Source organism: Neohortaea acidophila, assembly GCF_010093505.1.
Source record: "Neohortaea acidophila strain CBS 113389 unplaced genomic scaffold BDY17scaffold_2, whole genome shotgun sequence".
NCBI lineage: Eukaryota > Fungi > Ascomycota > Dothideomycetes > Mycosphaerellales > Teratosphaeriaceae > Neohortaea > Neohortaea acidophila.
Genome location: NW_022985511.1, coordinates 416,783 through 434,207, shown reverse-complemented (window position 1 = coordinate 434,207; position 17,425 = coordinate 416,783). Strand labels below are relative to the sequence as shown.

The window sequence follows — 17,425 nt, the reverse complement described above, 5'->3', positions numbered from 1 at the left end:
TGCGATAAGAAAGTGGGGTGTGGGGTTGGCGGTGGAGGGACAGTCGAAGACTCCACATCCATTAACCGGAACATATTAGAATAAGTTTGATGCGACTCTCAATCATCGTTTGATTTACTCATGCCATATCATTTCCAGCGGCCCATCATTAGACAAAGAAGAACCACGCCCGCCAAAATGCCTGTCGTTGATGTTCACACACACATGTACCCACCAGTGAGACCAGCGCCATCAAGATACCCCTCTCCAACTACCCAAACTAACAGCACAGGCGTACATGGACCTCCTTCGCTCCCGCGATACCGTTCCCTACGTAAAGTCGTTCCCGGACCACCCCTCCGCCGGCGACCGATTGATCATCCTCCCCGCCGAGGACACAGCATCCACATCCCGCGGCCGGCCCATTGGCAAGGAATACTACGACGTCAAGGAGAAACTGGCCTTCATGGACACCCACGATATCGACGTCTCAGTCATCAGCCTCGCCAATCCCTGGCTGGATTGGCTTCCACCGGACTCCGCCGCCGAGACAGCTCGCAGAGTGAATGATGATGTGGAGAGGATGTGTGCCGAGCACGAGGGCAGGTTGTATGCTTTTGGCACCTTGCCGCTGTCGGCGTCGGTAGAGCATGTCGTGGAGGAAATTGAGCGGTTGACGACTCTACCGCATATGCGTGGGATCGTGATGGGTACGTCTGGGCTGGGCTCAGGGTTGGACGATCCAGCTTTGGATCCCATCTATGCGGCTCTGGAAAAGGAAAAGCAACTCATCTTCCTTCACCCTCACTACGGTCTGCCTAATGCGGTGTACGGGGAGCGAGCCAGCGATTATGGGCACGTCCTGCCACTTGCTCTTGGATTTCCACTGGAAACCACCATCGCCGTCACCCGAATGCTCCTCAGTGGAGTCTGGGATCGCTTTCCAGAACTGAACGTGCTCGTTGCGCACAGCGGCGGGACATTGCCTTTCCTTGCTGGACGGATCGAAAGCTGTATTGCCCATGACGCACATCTGAAGAAGGAGGGGAAGATCACGAATCGGAGGAGTGTGTGGGACATCTTGAGGAAGAATGTCTACTTGGATGCGGTGATCTATGCAGACGTGGGTCTGAAAGCAGCAATTGATGCGTCGGGCGCGGATCGACTGATGTTTGGTACGCTCCACCCTCAACCACTCATATCCTGTAGGCGATCAGATACTGACCGCTTCTTCCGCATAGGTACCGATCATCCCTTCTTCCCTCCACTGGATGAGAATGCCGTGGAATGGGAAAGCGTCACTTTGAACTCGAAAGCAGTCAAATCTGCTCTAGGCGGCAATAAAGAGGCTGCCGACGCAATCATGGGGGGCAATGCAGCGCGCATCCTGCGACTTCCCAGCTGATGAAAGTCATGAGCTTCATTGTTGCCCTCTCTCACCACTGCTCCAGACTTCTGGGTAAGGCGGACGCAGGCAGCAGTGCGCGGCGGGATTTGCGGAATCATAATGAAAGCATTGCATGCCGACCTGTCAAGAGGGGGTAAAGCCTTCGGTTTGGTTAGTATCTCTACCTCGAATACCTTACGCATCGCCTGTCAACTTACGCTCCTCATCCAGCCTTGTCTTTGCCTTCCAACTCTCGCTCACCCACTCGGAGGTCACGATTCGTGGTCCCTTCTTCCGCGAGCTCAACTGCGCACGAAGTTTCTTAGCTCTAGCTGTGTTCCGTGGTAGCACAACATGAGTAATGGCCTTGTCTTCGAGCGACGCAGCAATCTTGGCGGCGCCGAAAGCAAGTAGCCTCGGAATCTCGGCCGGCACATCCTCGCAATATGCTGTCAACCCGAGGAAGGTCAAGCATTGGAGCCCGTCGAGATCGTGGCCATGTTCGTGGAGTTGGCTGATTATCTCTGCTGGATCGATTTGGTCTTCGGGAGCGCATTGCATGAGGTTGAACAGCGCTCGTAGCTCGGCAGGATCCACGTCCTTGGCGTAGCTATCGCCGTGTTCGTCAACATTCTCATCGAATTTGCCCGCATCTTCACTGGTGGTATAGAACAGATGCTCGGGCTCGAGGGGCAACAGAAGAGCGAGTCGTGCGATGTCGATCTCCGCTTGCTTGACACAATCGAGGATCCATGAAGGTCGGACCAGGTTCCTCTCATCTCGTTTTTGGAGAGACGCCACTTTCACCAGGTTTCGATCTGCGATTATGACAGTATCCGGGTCTTTCTCGGAGGCTACCACGTTGCCGCCGTTCGCTTTGATGAGATGTTCAAGCTCCGCTTTGGTCTTCTTGACAGGTTTGATAGCCTCCGTCATGACGAAGAAGCTCAGGCCATCAAAGACCTTCGTTGTTGGGCCGGCGTACGGTGTTTCAAGCACTCGATCTTCCTGGCCTTGGACCACAACCTCTCGCTTACGCTTCTTGCTCGACCGCTTCCGCCGGGCATCGTCGATCTTGAATTGCTTCTCTTTGCGTTCTTCCTCCACCTGCGCCTTGAGGCGATAGAATTCTTGCACCGAGAGCGCGGACTTCCAGTCTTTGTCGGCACGCAGTTTCTTGAAGCGAGGGAATCTCAGGGTCAATCCCAGTTTGAACTGATCGGACTGAGCCACTTGTGCCGCCTTGACAGCCAATACAATGGAATCCTCCGGTTTGATCCATACGTCTGGCTTCTCGTGCTGCCGGTCGCCTCCGGCCAGCTCGATGAACTCCGTGGGCGGTCGCTTCGGATCCCAATCTAGCCATTTGCCTTCTGTGCGATGACGGATCTCTGCGTAGTCGCCGGCGGTAAACCCACCACCGACCTTGAAGAAGGAGTAACACTTCTGGGGATTCGTGCCGGGTGGGGCGATGGCATCGTCAATGGTGAGCCCGCACATGAAGCTGCTCAGGCCACCTCCTCGTTTGCCAGAGCCGTAGTAGCCGCCTATCACCACGCAGTCGAGCGCCTCGCCAAACTCGGTCATGTATTCGGGCTTCACCTTCATCCAGTTGTCATTGCGCTCATTCAGCGCGTATCTCGATCGGGGATTCTTCAAAATCAAGCCCTCGGTCGACTCTGCGACCACGCGGCGAAGAGCCGGCTCGACTTCCGAGGCCTCTTTCGCTTCTTTGTAATCGTGTACTTCTATGCGACGGTGGATGCTGTTGACGCTCTTCGTGAGGGCTTCGCGACGCTTGCGAAGGGTGTATGGGGTCAGATCCACGCCGTTCAGGTACAGACAATCAAAGACGCGGAAGAGCGGACGATTGCCACCAGCATAGGGGTTCTCTTGTTCGGAGATTGCAGCGGACTTGAGCGTGCCAAAGGCCACCACCTTGTCCTCTTTCGGGTCCCAGGTGATCATCTCGCCGTCCAGGATGATATTGCGTACCCCGTCATTGAAGGCTTCACGGAGGTGTCGAGTGAGAGCACCATTGTCGTCGTCAAAGCTCTCGCCGTATAGATAGGTGTAGTCCTTGGCCTTTCGGGACCAGAAACCGAAGCGCTTGCCTCCGGGGATGTCGTCTTCCTTCATGTGCAATTGCATCCGCTCCCCGTCGAGTTTCTCCTCGATCCAGAACACTGGGTCGTCTTCCGTTGGATTCATGCGAGCGACCATCTGCTCGATGGAGCGCATCTGGAATTGAGCGAGCTGGGGTTGGAAGCATTGCATGAGATGGATGCCACGATCCTCGCCCTCGAGCCGAACCTGGGGGTCATATAGTTCCCAACACACGCGCCTCAAAGAGCTGGAGATGTTGAACAGGTTCTCGGCATCCGGATGCCAGATCTCAAAAATCGTCTTCTCGGTTGCGCCAACTTTCATTTGGCGGAGGATCATGCGGATTAGCCACATGAGTTCTTCAGCATTCATCCGATTGTAGAACTCTTCAACAATCGGTCGCTGATTTTCCTCCTTCTGGGCAACCGAGAGTCGATCGAGAAGCTCGTTGACTTCCGCAATCGTCATGTCTCCAGGGGTGGTGCGCATCGGCCGCTTCGAAATGACTTCGAAACATCGTCCCGCGAAGTCACCCGCCATGGCGCTCGATGACTTCACTCCTGGTAGCTTCCAATGCAGTAGATTGTAGCCATCTTCGCTATTCTTGTCGATCTTCATAACACGAACAAGAAGCTTGCCAAGTGTGCTCTCTTTAAGACCGTACATAGCGCGGTCTCGGTCCTTCTCGGGGACAATGAGTCGAAACGCGGGAAAGATGTCGTTACCAACATCGCGGCGCCATCGGTCAATGAAGCGAGCGATGATCGAGCGACGAATGTCGTTGGGTGCGGTGCTTCCACCGTGCATCCCGCGCTTTCTCCGGTTGGCCGCAGGACCGGTTGGCTTCTTCTTGTTCTCGCTGAGCGGATGGAAGAGGGTCAGGTAGATTTCGGAGAAGAGCAGCGTCCTGGAATGGTTGTGCGGACGATTGGGGTACTTGTCGTCGAGTTCCTGTTCTGTCATCGCCCCGTGTCCATACATCATGCGTTCTTCCTGGACGGCAGCCTCGTCCTGCACGTCGACATCCGTGGCGGCGTCATCGTGCTCCATCTTGGGCGAGGTGGAGATGCTACCGTGAATGTGTGTCGCGTAGCAGCAAACACGAAGTGTGAATGCCGCTCTTGAATGCGTTCATCTGTTCCTTGCCCTCAGCAAACAATGTATGCGATTCACGAGTGACAGTCGTGAGGCAACATCAAGCCACATGCAAGTGGCGGCGGAACAGGCAGCGAGGCAGCAAGGCAGCAAGGCCGCTAGGGTTCTACAACCCTAGTGAGTTACCGTACCTCACCTGATCTTAAATGCGGCTTACGACTGAGAGATGTCCGCACAATCCTCCGACGTTCATAGTGGCAACCAGCTCCGCCAACCGTCGACGACCGGACTGGACGATGAGCACTGCCTCCACACCTCTTGACCGAGGCTCTCATGCTGCCTCCGCGTCATCCTTCGCGCCACGCTTCTCTCGCTAGCCACGACAACTCCTCCCCGCGAAACCCTGCCCTTCGAGGTGCGACAACTGCCTTTGCACAACCCAAGCCCAGCCTAGAATGGAAGAGTGAGGAGTCGAGTACGGGGTTGGGAACATCCGGAGCCTTAGCGGCAGCGTCTACTGCAGGCACAGGCACAAAGCCGTCACATTCCGCACAATGGCTGCCTACTTCCGATGGCTCTTCACTTCAGCGTAGTGTCACCTCCGCGAGCACCGCTTCTTCGCAAAGCACCCATAGCCTCTCTACCAGACGCAACCAGGCATTGTATCGAACAAACACTACACACATGGATCTTCCGGTACCTCCGAGGCGCGAGCTGTCGAGATCCCCTTCACACCAAGCTGCTATGGTCGCAGCCGCCCAGGCATCAGCATCTCTACTGAACAGCAACGATGGTCCGCGGCGCGCCGCAACTACAAAACGCCCGGCCGCACCTCCGAAGCCGAGAAGGCTGTCCTCCTACCATAGCAGCGGCAATGCAAAAGATGCCGGTGGAAAGTCGACTGATGCTTCATCAATCGCCCCGACTACCTCCTTGGTGGATATGTTTGAACGGAAGAACGCGTCAGCGAAGCTTGCGGGCAAGAAGCCAGCCCCAATCGTCGTCAAGCCAAGTGGTGACCTAGCTTTGGCCTCCCCGAAACCACTTCGCGCGTCTAGTGGAATTACATCGATGATCCAGATGCAAGTCGATGATGGCCAAAACCCGCTCAGCTCGGCGGGCAACGACTCCCGTCGTGGTACTCCCAGCCGACTTGCAAACCATGCGGATTCCTCGAACTCGACTTCACACGCCGCTCAGCGTGAGAATAGGTCGACGTCGCAAGCAAGGCCGCCCTCGCCCGGAGTGACAAAGATGGATTCCATAGATCTAAAGCCGCCTCAGCGAGCTCGATCGGATCCCGACGCGAATTTGGAGCCGGTCAAATCTTCAGACAGTCAGCCCCCCCGGATATATGCGTCTCCGGCGCCTACATTGACCCCGTCGCTGCCGGCACAGTACCATCGACTGCATCCCCGCAGGCCAACGCCCAACATGAGCGATGATCAGCTGGTGAGCGCAATGGTCGCATCAAGTCTGGCCTCATCGCGACAGCATTCGCCTGCACGGGGGTTAGAACCGCCGCCCTTGCCAAGTCGACGGCACAAGTATACTGGCCTCGCTCTATCGAGGACACCCAGCCCTTCGAAGCCTCCCGCACTGAAGAAGACGCTGCGTGCCACGCAAAGTGATGACTCGGAGGAGGAGGAAGGCGAAGGCCTGTACCCCCACAGCAAGCGCAAAGTGCAGAAGCGGCTTCATAAGCACCCCAACAAGCACCACGAAGGAGACCGCAAACGATGGCGAGAAATCGTGACCGAGCGCGAGAGGAAACGGTATGAGGGCGTGTGGGCGGCGAACAAAGGCTTGCACTCCTCCTTCACGATCAAAGAGCACGCCGTCGTGTCTCGCTCGCCCGACTCCCCGGCAGCGCGAGATTTGAAGGATGCGGTGATGGAGCAGGTCTCCAACCTAGTGGTGCGAGAAATTTGGTCGCGATCACGACTGCAGGACAACGTGCTCGCGACGGTCTGGGATTTGGTGGACGAACATCAAGTAGGCCGCTTGAACAAAGAGGAGTTTGTGGTGGGCATGTGGCTCATCGATGGACGACTGAAGGGCAAGAAGCTGCCGGTTAAGGTGTCGGACAGCGTCTGGAAGAGCGTGAAGGGGCTACACGGGATCAAGATCGCGAAATGATTTGGCGCTGGGAGTTGGAAAGGAAAGGTGGACGATAGATGGGTCTTTTGGTCCTCGCGAAAAGATACCCAAGGGCTCTCGAGGCTGGCTGAATTAATTACGCGAATGCGAGCAAAATGACTAAAGCTACAACGACTGCCTCAAGTCTCATGTCCAGCATTGGTCGACCAACCTTCGACCTATATAAGCTGCACTTCCTGTACTTGGTTCCACTTGGAGCGCATGTTGATTGCTCAGGCGAGCGCATGCGCAAGGCAGATGAAAGAAAAGGTAAGGTAGATGTCGAGACACACCGCAGGGCGTGGTGAGGCTGAGGACTTAGTCAGCCAGATTTGACTATCACCGCGTCACCGAGAGATTCTTCATTGCCAAGGACACGACAGGCATCAGTCCCTCACGCTGGCCCAACCGACTACTCTCCTTCAGCGGGATGTGAATAGTGCAATGGCGAATTCGTCTGCGCCGCGGCGCGCCCCTTCGTACACATCTACCGTCAGCGGCGACATTCCCCGATTCGTCACCTTCACCTCACCCGTGAGTCTCGCGACGGCGGGTGGAGGGCCATCGCAAGCTGCAAGTCTCCCGCTCAACATCATTGCTCGCATCGCGGGCTTCCTGGATGACCCGGCGGACATTGCGCGCCTCACGCGCACGTCGAGATTGCTCTACTACATGTGTCTGCCTCAGCTCTACGAGAAAGTCAACCTGCATTCTTACCCCGAAGTGCGCTACACCAATGGCAAACCGGAAGGCTTTGGGAGCGGAAGTCCCTTCATCATGGGTTTGAACGGGCTCGTCACCCGGTCACATGCTGGTTTGGTGCAGGATTTCCGCGTCTGGGGACAGTGGAATGAAGCGGGCGTCGAAGACTTTGCCAAAGGCCGAGTGCCGGACAATAGTATGATGCTCAACATCCTATTACGAGCAGCGATCGACCGCATGACCAAACTGCAGACCTTCAGTTGGGAGCTGGACTGCAAGCCTCTAAAGACCATGTACCAAGGGCTGGGCGCCCACGCTACCCTAACCAGCTTGACGATCAAGTTTCCCAAGTCGAGATCACCGCGACCCACGGTGATCATCCCTCCAATGGCCAACCTGCGTGTGTTCAAAGCGTTGGACATCGACCCCTTGTGCTACCCGGACGACATCTCGGTCATGCTACTGCATTCCAGAAAGCTCGAGGACCTACGCCTCCACTTTGTGCCTCGAATCCGGCAGCAGGCGGAGTCCTTACTGAATCTCACCACTTATTTCGGTCGTTGCGCGACCGCAGGCCACAAGTTACCACTGAAGCACTTCGCTCTACAAAACTTCTACGGCCCCAACGATCAAATGGTCGACTTCATGCTCAACGAAAAGACGTGCAAGAGCGTCAGCATGCTCGATGCATTCGGGGGAATGTCGGGTGGTCCGATGAACAAATTCTACGACGATACGTGGAAGCAGATACCCCAAGATGTCAAGGCTTTCTGGCCCATCTCGCGATGCAATGAGCCAGCGGAGCAGCATGTCCGTATGCTAACGAACGCCACAAGCCATGAACAATTCTACGTCGTCAGCTCGAGAGTAGCCAAAGCAGCATCCTCGCCAACTTCGACACCCTCGGCACCTCATACTCCTGCCAAGACGCCGACACTACCGAGCCCGGACGTCGTTGAGCTCGGCAAGCAGTATCTCAATGTCCTGGGCAGTCACCATGGCAAGACCTTGCGAAATCTTCTCCTTTCCGATCAGTGGATCTTGGGTGGAGACGAGATCAAGACTCTGGTTCAGCAGTGCCAACACCTTGAACAGCTTGGCCTGGCCGTGGAAGGTGCTGAGCTTCGCCCCTCTCTCAGCCTCATTCTGGCATCTTTACCGAAGCTGCGTGCTCTGCGAATATTGAACGGTGAAGTGGTAGAACAAGCGGCTGGTCAACTGGGGATCACGCAACGCGACATCGGTCATCTGGTGGAGAAAGTAGGAGCGAAACAATTCCGATATCTGGGGCTTGGCGATCGCGTTTTCGAGATCTCACGTGGCCCCCGAAACCAACGGAACGACGGAGCGATGGACGTTCGTGAAATAGTGGTGGATGATGTGCAACACGTTGAAATTTGGGGGTTGGACTATCTGGACATCAGCGTCGATCCCGTAGCACCCTTTTCGCCTTGAACTGCTGGCTGACCATTCACTTGGACTGATCGTCATGACTTGAAGCATGGACCTCGGGACCGGGGAAAAGAAGCAAGGCCCTCTACTCAATCTGCGTCGATATGACCCTCTCAATCGGAAGCTTCGACCATCTCGACTCCATGACCCGTCCATCCTTCACAACCGCGAGCAAATGCTTTTCCGGCCGGTCGAGCACCTCGATATCGTCCAACGGATTCGCATTCAGGACGATGAGATCCGCCAAATACCCCTCTTTCAACCGCCCCAATCTGTCTTCCTGCCGCAACATCCGGGCTGCATTGACCGTAGCGCTCTGCAGGATCTTCAGGGCGCTCAGGCCGGCTTGCTTGCGCAGGGTAAATTCCCGTGTCTCCTTGACCTGCAGAGGGCCGAGCAGATCTGTTCCATAGCACATGGTCACCCCGGCGGCATCGGCGATCTGGAGGGACTTGAAGCCAGCGTTCAAGACCTGGAGATTCTTCTCTGCGATGGCGGGGGGCAGGAAGGAGCCGAACTCTTTGGATGCCATGGTCTCGTAGGTGACAAGGGTGGGGGTCAGGAAGACGCCTTTGGCTGCCATCAACTGCGCCGTTTCTTCGTCGATGAGGTTGCCATGCTCGATTCCCAGAACTCCATTGGCAATGGCATTCTGCACAGCAGCAGTGGTGTAAGCGTGCGCGGTGACATAGGTTCCAGCATCGGAAGCGACTTTGGTGAATGCTCGAATTTCTTCGGGCGTGTACTGCACGCTGGTCAATTTGTCCGTGGGCGACGCGACGCCGCCAGAAGCCATAATCTTGATGAAATCCGCGCCCAGCCGTAGCTCCTCCCGCGCAGCATGGAGGCACTGCTCTACCCCATCGGCGATCCTCCCTAGTCCTCGCACATTCCCTCCACAACACGGATACTCTGCATCCTTGGGGCCGCGGAAGTCCGAATGGCCACCTGTCTGTCCAATGCCCTTCCCAGCAATGAACAGTCTCGGGCCAGGGAAGAGGCCCTCGTTGAAGGCTTCCTTCATTGCAAGCGTTGCGCCGGCACAGTCTCTTACGGTGGTGAAGCCGCGCTTGAGGATTTCATGGGCGAGATAGGGCTGTCTCAGCAGCGCGGTAGCGGGATCCTGGTTCATTGTATCTTTCAATCCGTCTTCACCCGGCGGCGTAGCTAGATGTACATGGCAGTCGATCAGGCCTGGTAGGACGTACTTGCCGTCCAAGTTGATGATCGTTAGCTTTTCGTTTTGCGTCCAGGCGAGCACTTCGTCCGCGGGCGAGGGCTGGTTGGTGAGTTTAGTCATGCGGTGGACGAGGCCGTCTTTGAGGTCGATGCAGCAGTGCTGATGGATGCTGCCATCTTTCGGGTCGATTAAGGTGGCGTCGACTAGACGGTAGCGTTTTCGGGGGGCCTGTGTCCAAGGCTTGAGAGGGTGGGAGCTGCTCGCCGCCATTCGTCGAGGACTCGGCTCCTATGGAAGTGGCTACGAGGTGCCGTGGTGGCGCATTCCTTGTCATTCGACGATGACCGACCTTGCTGTCGAGGACAGTGGCTCTGGTTGCATGCAAGCTCAAGCTTTCTGCGGGCGGGAGGACGTTGCTTGCTCGCGTTTGAGTTTACGCGAGCTGCAAGCCGAGCTCCTTACCTACGAGGCTGCTTTGGCTGCCTGCTCCCTACCCACCATTCCCCTTCACCATCATCACCAAGCAGCATACGAAGCGCAGTGCGGTCCCATTGGCGGGATTGAAGGGACTTTCATTCAACGTGGATATCGACAGGGGATAAGCCACAAGAGAAAAAGAAGGCCCTTGGCACACTGACCCAACCGCCCGATCAGAAGAATCACATCAATCCGAGCCCTCCGTCAACGTACCTCACCTTGACCGTAACCGTTTGCATCCCGCTCGCCTGCCCCAAGAACCACTGATTCGCATAGTCCGTGAAGATGCTCTGCCCACTACTCTTCACACCTTCCGACACCCCTTGGCACTCCAGGTTGCACGATCCATCGAGGAGGCTAAGATCGGGGACAATCGTGCAGTTCATGTCGCGCGGCGGGCCAGTGCCGAACATGACCGTCAGCTGTCCCGGTGCGAACGCTGTCCCGTGGGCATACAGTCCGGCTGGCGTCAAAGAACCTGCGGGCACGTTGGCAATCAGGAGACTGCTCGTCCCTGCGGCGATGGTGTATTCGAAGTCGGTGCTGCTGTCCACGCTGAAATAGGCACCGCATCCGGTGTGGGACTCGCAGGGGTAGCCTGGCGTAAGGTACTTTCCCGCGGCCTCGAGTTTGAAGTTGACGTTGCTTGGACAGATGGCGAGTGCGCTTGCCACGCCGGTGCAGATGCACAGGGCTGCGATGGTGGTGCGGAAGAGAGGCATTGTCGGGCAGTAGAGGTTGGAATAGAAAATTGTGTGTGTGTGTGTGTGTGTGTGTGTGATGATGGGGTGGAAATGTGGCTCACTCACAAGGCTTTATATCAGTATCCGTACCTTCCAAATAGAGAAGGCTGCCACTCTTCCCTGACCTCGCTTGCTGCCTTCCAACGGCCGTTGTATTGAATATGCACTCTTCGAGCTCCTTCCCACTATTCCTTATAGATCGACAGGAAATACTACATACATGTAGGCATGCAACCAGACATACAACCAGACTCGCCGGTTTTACGACAAAGAGATCTGCACCTCGCTTCCGCTGACTCAGGATACCACCACGCGACATACTCAGTATGTTGGGGTGTACTGCGTTTGGCGACAATTTACTAATTCCACCAACCTCGCCTGCAACTATAATGCCTCCAGTTTCCGGCAGGACCATGGTTGACACGTCGAGCTATTGCATTGCCCCGCGACGATTAGAAGGAGAAAAGAGAGAACCAACCCGCGCAAGGCTGGAGATGCAGGTCCACTTCACTCTCCGAAAGCGGCAGCTACGCACATCTACTCCTCCGTGTCATCATCTCCGCCACTCTTAGCCTTCTGCGCCTCGACATACTCCTTCGCCAACGCCTTCACCCTCTCGACCGTCTTACCACTCCCCTCCGCCTCCTCAAACTCCAGCCATCGCTTGAACACAAACTTGGCCCGTCGCTTCTTCATCTTCTGGCCGGCCATACGCTCAAACAAGGCCCGCACCTTTTGCCGAGCTTCACTCTTCGCTTCCTTACTGACCGCATGCGGCAGTCTGGCGCGTTCCAGATCAAGGAACATGTCCCACCCCGACGTCCATTTCGGCCACTCGGCGACGAGCCCTTCGAAGATCGTCCGTCCACGTTCCGCATCGCCTTGGGAAGAGTGGAACTCGAGCGCGGCGAATTTGGCAGTGAGTAAGCGGTGCTCGCCGATCGGGACGGATTGCAAGGCTCTCGAAAGAAGCGAGCGCGCCCGTGCTGGCTCCTTGATCGTGTCCAGCAGGAAGGTGGCGTAGTTGAGCCATACTTCCGGGCTGGCTCGGAAAGTCTTGTTGCCTGCGATCCGCTCGAACATGGCGTCTGCTTTGTCGTGCTTCCCGGAGTCAATGTAGATGGACGCCAGCTTCTCGTGCATTTCCAACGCATCTTGCATTCCCGCAGCACGCTTGAAGACGTCCTCGGCCTGCTCATCGTCGCCGTACTCGACTTCCAGATTGAGCCAGGCGATCCAGACATTGCCCTTCTCCTCGGTCTCGCGGATATGAATGGTCCGAAGAGCACGCTCGGCAATGTCGCGAGCCTTCTGCACCTCGGCCAATTGAAGCTGGAAAGCCATGTATTGAATCCACAGGCCAGAATCGTTCGGCTGTCCGAGCAGTTGTCGCTCAAAGTCGCTGACGCTGCGTGGGCCATACTTGTCCAAGTCGCCTGTCAAATCGACTTTGATTTCCGGCTTGCGCTTCCTCTTCTTCTTTGCTTCAGGTGCATCCGGCTCCGAATCAGACACTGGTGCCTCGATAGCAGATCCTAGCGTGTCACCTGTCCAGTCGAATCCAGATGTCTTGAGACCGGCGGTGGGTGCAGCGTGGTCAACCTCCATCTCTTCTCCTTCCGAATCGTCGAACGCTTCTCCGGCATCCTCGTCCGTTGCAAAGATGTCAGTAATGTTGGCGCCGCCATTAATATCGACATCGTTGTCTTCACTCCCAGCATCATCTTCGAACTCCTCGAATTCGTCCTCATCATCGTCCTCGTCCTCGTCGACCTCCACTCCTCCTTCATCATCGTCTTCATCTTCGTCCACATCGTCAGCGAAATAGCTGGCCTTCAAACCAAGACTGATTTTCCTCGCATCGACATCAACATCCAGAATCTTCGCTTTGACAACATCGCCGGCAGAGTAGAGCTTCCTCACGTCCTCGATCCTCTTCGCGGCGACTTCACTCCTGTGGCACAAACCCGACAACCGGGGCTGAGTATTGTCGATATCGACAAACGCGCCAAAATCCTCAACCTTCCGAACCTTCCCCGTTACAATCATGCCAATTGCGAGGTCATTGATCTTGAGCGGAGGCGTGTAGTTGCGATCAACGTGCGATTCTTTCAGACTTAGCAGAGCGGATTTGCCGTCAGTGTCGACGGAAATGACACGTCCCTTGACGAGCTGATCGATTTCCATAAGGCTCTTCCAGTCTTTGACATACTTGTCACTGACATCCGAAATGCGGACGAAGCCGTCAAATCGGGCGCCCAATGAAACATGCAGCCCTTTGTCCCCGACATGCTTGACGAAGCCTCGCACCAAATCACCGGCCTTAAGCTGGGAGCCGCTCGTGATCTGTTTGTCCTGGACGGGCAGACTCGAGCTGAGGACTCTCGACGGACGGAGACTCAGGTAGACTTTCTTGTTGGGAATGTCCACGTCCAGCACGCATACCCTTACAATGTCGTTCTTTTGATGCTGCTGGAGGTTGAGCTGATCGTAGTCATCACTCAGCTCAACGAGGGATACAACGCCAACCACGTTGTCTGACAGCTGAACATTGATGGAGCGCTCGCTGATCTTCGTGACCCGTCCAGCCATAACCATTCCGGCGGACAGCGATTCCATTGTCACTGGCTCGTCAGAGGCGTCTGAGTTGACGACAAGGTCCAGTCTTCCCGCCGCTGCGTCAATTGATTTGACAGTTGTGCGGATAGCAGAGCCAATCGGGAAGTATTTTGGCAGGTTTTGCAGCTGCCCGACATCGCTTGACAGGTCCATGAGAGCCACACGTCCTCGCACGTTTGGCGACAAACTGACCCATATGCAGTTGTGAGCATGATTGTTCACAAATGCGAGCTGGGCAGAGCCGATCTTAATCGAATCCATCGCCAGGTGGCTTTCGTCCCCATCCTCAATGCGGCTTCTCTTTGCGGACAGCTCGAAGACGGGAATACTGCTCTGTCGATGGCTGATGGGAAGGAACCGATGATTTCTTGCATCGTGCATTCCGAGTACCTTTACGTCGATCAACGCGTTTGGCTCCAGTCTTTGTAGAGGAGCCTTCTTGTTGCTGATGTCGTCCCAGGTATCGAAGAATTCGCTCACGTCAATGCGACCTTGCACGTTGTCTGCGAGGCGGACGTTGAGTTGTGTGGGTTTGACCGAAGCGATGCGTGCTTTGGTGATTGTTCCAACCGCAAGATCTGACATTGACGTGATGGATTCGTCGATTGCGTTAGACACCGAAGCGCTGAAAGCTGATGTAACTTGCACCGGTTTCGAAGGGTGCTCCTCCGGCTTTCGCATGCTTAGAGCAAATCTTTCTCTGGCTAGATCTATGCTCAAAACCCAGGCGGTAATGCTCTGGTCTTTCTCCACGCCCAAAGAAGGCTGTGTGAGCATCCCGGGCGCCAACTGGCTTTTCGGCATGAGACCTACAAGGCCCTTCGCGAACTCGACGTAGACACCAGGTTCTGCAACGTTGTGAACGAAGCCGCGGACGGATCTACGCTCCTCCAAGTCATCCAGAGATTGCACAAGGGATCCTGCGGCGGCGTCTTCGATCAAACTGGCCTTCTTCGAGAGCAGTAAAGTGTGGCTGCGCTCAAGCTTGTCCAGGACAACGAGTTTAGATAACTTCTTCCCGACGTGGATCTTGTCAAGAGCCTTCTGGGTCTTCTCCCCCGGTGTATCTGTGAGGTGGCCGATCCGGAGAAGGCCTCGTAAGCCATTCTCCAAGTCCACAGTGACGTCCTGAGCGCTCTTGGCCGACACAACACCAGAAAGGAGCTCTCCTGCAGATGCGGTGTCCCACGCTCCTTGTTGCTTTTCGTCGAAACTGGTCGAGCTCTTGCAAGAGACCTTCATCTCCTGCGCGGCTGCGTCGATAGACAGGATTCTGACATTGACAGTCTGTCCGAGTCTGAAGTGTTTCTCCACACTTTCAATGTACGTCTCGCTCATCTCTGCGACCGGAAGCCACGCTCGAACATTGCCGAAGAATTGAACGGCGGCGCCAGTGCGCAAAAGACTCACAATCGTTCCTTTGCCCTCCATACCCGGCTGTAGCTTGGCATAGTCTTGCCAAATAGAAGGCATCTCATCTTCATTGACCAGTGACCTCTTCAGCGTGAGCCGAACATACCGCCTGTCTAGGTCAACGCTGAGAACTCTCGCCTTTACTGGGTGGCCTTCTTTAAATTTGCGTTCAGGATGTTGCAGTTGGACATCACTAAGATGCGTGTCCGGAACGAGACCGTTGATGCTGTCACTGATCTTGACCAGAACGCCGTTGACGCCCTTTGCACCGAGCACGAGTCGTTCGATGGTGCCTCTGACAGCGCCGCCGACCGTGAGATCTTCAACGCGTAAGAAGGGTTGATCCATGATGGACTTCTTGAGCGCAACATAGTACAAATTGTCGACAGGATCGTATGATAAGATCCGGACCTTGTGTAACGAATCCATTCTATACGGGCCGGAGGCGGAATCTAGCCGATCAATGCGGTTGTCTGTGATTTGCGAGATATGTGCAAAGGCCAATAGCGAGGATTCTGACGGTCCGGACATCGAAAAGAATAGCCCACGTTCTGGAAGGATGTGGGTGACTTTGGCGCTTTCAATGATCGACGAGAGGGGTGCACGCTGTTGGAGATCGTCGGCCAGAGTCTTTGATTTGGCGCTCGCAGCCTTGGGTAATCTCGAAGGGATTGGTGGAAGGACGAGCATATGGTCGAGGAACGAGATGCCCACACGACGACCACCGTCGTCCGTGGGAACAGTCCAAATGATTCTGCCTTTGACTTTCGAGCCAATCTTGAACTTTTGCGCGGCACTCCCGTTGTTGTGCGAAGTCCCTGTGTGAACCAGGTCTGCAGTCACGTCCAGCATGCCGATGATTTTTCCAGCAACGCCTCCGGGACCGGATTCCGTGATGAGGACATTGGCAGCCACTCCAGGCTGGAATGTGTCGACGGTGGGAGCGACTGATACGATCGCCAGGTCTTTGTCATTCCCTGCGGCAAGGATCGAAAATCGAGAGGCATCGGGGGAAAGGGTCAGGACCTTGCCGTTGCTGCTCTTGCCAATGACCAAACACATCATGACCTGACCTTCTTGCACTTGGCTGGGTTCATAAGTAGTGGCCACTTCCTTGTTGCTGACGAAGCCCTTGACGTCCGCATCCGACAATCCTATGTCCATGACGAGGCCGTGGTCTTCAATACTTCGAACCGAAGCTTGCACCATGCTATTCAGGACCGCACCGTCCGAACCGAGATCGCTATTCGTTTGTCTGGGATCCACGCTCAATTCAATGTGATGCTTTTTCTTGCCGTCGGTACTCTCTGACTCGGAAGTTGTTGCAGTCACCGTGGCGCGGAGCCACTGACCCACGTAGAAGAGACCTTTGAGGTTTACATCTTGATCCGCGGCAGCTTCGTCGGATTCATCTTGTGCGAGTTTCTCAATACGCTCGGTCAAGCGCTGAGAGATGGCAGTAATGGGAATGTAGCCGGTCAGGTTGTTCGCCAGAGCAAGTGAAACATCTCGATCCGAGATGGCCGTCACGCAGCCTAACACCATGCTTCCAATCACGACATTCTTGCTTGTGAGGCCGTGGATTTTGATGCTCGGCTTTTCGACTTTGCCATCCTCGTATTTGTTGGATTTCGATCTCTTTGGCTTCTTCGCATGCCTCACAGCGCCGGCATTTTCCTCCTCTTCGCCCAGCGACGCGCCAGTATTTTGTTCGAATAAGACGTCTCGTTCGGCCTGCGCCTTGATTTGTTTATGATCCAACGGCGTAAGGACGCTGGCACCTCCTCGGGGAAAGGCTCGCTCTTCCTGTTGCAGCAAAGACTTGGACACAGCTCGTCGTTCACCAGACTCCTTCTCTGAAGCTTTTGGTGGCTTCGCATGTTGTCGGGGAGAGTCGTTGGTCGAGGCTCTCGCTTTCTTATTAGGCCGATCGTCTGCGACGGCCTTTCGTTTCGTTTGCGACATGCCGTGCGAGGTGTTGTGAGAAGACAGACTCGATCGCATTGCTTGCAGCTCGAAATTTCTTGTAGCCCGCTGAAATTCCCCGAGCGGAGATAGGCCGGATCTATCCTAGTGGCAACTCTAAAAGACGCGCCCGCGCGGCGCGTCCTCCCGTGGAAAGTCCACGACGCC

At 55.6% G+C, this 17,425-nt stretch overlaps 7 protein-coding genes across 7 annotated transcripts; 3 read left to right on the top strand and 4 right to left on the bottom strand.

Annotated features, from left to right (window-relative positions):
• Positions 1-177: 177 nt before the first annotated feature.
• On the top strand, positions 178-1,384 carry BDY17DRAFT_320912 (2-amino-3-carboxymuconate-6-semialdehyde decarboxylase-like protein; the record flags this gene model as incomplete). Its single annotated transcript, XM_033736529.1, has 3 exons — positions 178-216; positions 272-1,154; positions 1,221-1,384. The coding sequence occupies 3 exons, from the start codon at positions 178-180 to the stop codon at positions 1,382-1,384; spliced, it is 1,086 nt and encodes a 361-aa protein (XP_033592658.1).
• Positions 1,385-1,510: 126 nt separating this feature from the next.
• On the bottom strand, positions 1,511-4,453 carry BDY17DRAFT_315054 (ATP dependent DNA ligase domain-containing protein; the record flags this gene model as incomplete). The annotated part of the gene is made up of 2 exons (XM_033735876.1): positions 1,511-1,527; positions 1,585-4,453. The coding sequence occupies 2 exons, from the start codon at positions 4,451-4,453 to the stop codon at positions 1,511-1,513; spliced, it is 2,886 nt and encodes a 961-aa protein (XP_033592657.1).
• A 320-nt stretch (positions 4,454-4,773) lies between these two features.
• BDY17DRAFT_290825 (uncharacterized protein) lies at positions 4,774-6,936 on the top strand. The gene has a single exon (XM_033732574.1). It carries the CDS (start codon positions 4,901-4,903, stop codon positions 6,704-6,706), a length of 1,806 nt encoding a protein of 601 aa, XP_033592656.1. The 5' UTR covers positions 4,774-4,900; the 3' UTR covers positions 6,707-6,936.
• A 214-nt stretch (positions 6,937-7,150) lies between these two features.
• Positions 7,151-8,863, top strand: BDY17DRAFT_315053 (uncharacterized protein; the record flags this gene model as incomplete). Its single annotated transcript, XM_033735875.1, has 3 exons — positions 7,151-7,244; positions 7,266-8,726; positions 8,778-8,863. The coding sequence occupies 3 exons, from the start codon at positions 7,151-7,153 to the stop codon at positions 8,861-8,863; spliced, it is 1,641 nt and encodes a 546-aa protein (XP_033592655.1).
• Positions 8,864-8,945: 82 nt separating this feature from the next.
• On the bottom strand, positions 8,946-10,310 carry BDY17DRAFT_245704 (uncharacterized protein; the record flags this gene model as incomplete). The annotated part of the gene is made up of 1 exon (XM_033730654.1): positions 8,946-10,310. The coding sequence occupies one exon, from the start codon at positions 10,308-10,310 to the stop codon at positions 8,946-8,948; it is 1,365 nt and encodes a 454-aa protein (XP_033592654.1).
• Positions 10,311-10,445: 135 nt separating this feature from the next.
• BDY17DRAFT_290822 (uncharacterized protein) lies at positions 10,446-11,330 on the bottom strand. The gene has a single exon (XM_033732573.1). It carries the CDS (start codon positions 11,237-11,239, stop codon positions 10,700-10,702), a length of 540 nt encoding a protein of 179 aa, XP_033592653.1. The 5' UTR covers positions 11,240-11,330; the 3' UTR covers positions 10,446-10,699.
• Positions 11,331-11,495: 165 nt separating this feature from the next.
• On the bottom strand, positions 11,496-17,291 carry BDY17DRAFT_290821 (uncharacterized protein). The gene has a single exon (XM_033732572.1). It carries the CDS (start codon positions 17,255-17,257, stop codon positions 11,798-11,800), a length of 5,460 nt encoding a protein of 1,819 aa, XP_033592652.1. The 5' UTR covers positions 17,258-17,291; the 3' UTR covers positions 11,496-11,797.
• Positions 17,292-17,425: the final 134 nt, after the last annotated feature.

Bases quoted from the DNA above. Each gene is read 5' to 3' on its own strand.
- BDY17DRAFT_290822 (XM_033732573.1), bottom strand. From the start codon at position 11,239: ATGCCTCTCTTCCGCACCACCATCGCAGCCCTGTGCATCTGCACCGGC.
- BDY17DRAFT_290821 (XM_033732572.1), bottom strand. From the start codon at position 17,257: ATGTCGCAAACGAAACGAAAGGCCGTCGCAGACGATCGGCCTAATAAG.
- BDY17DRAFT_290825 (XM_033732574.1), top strand. From the start codon at position 4,901: ATGCTGCCTCCGCGTCATCCTTCGCGCCACGCTTCTCTCGCTAGCCAC.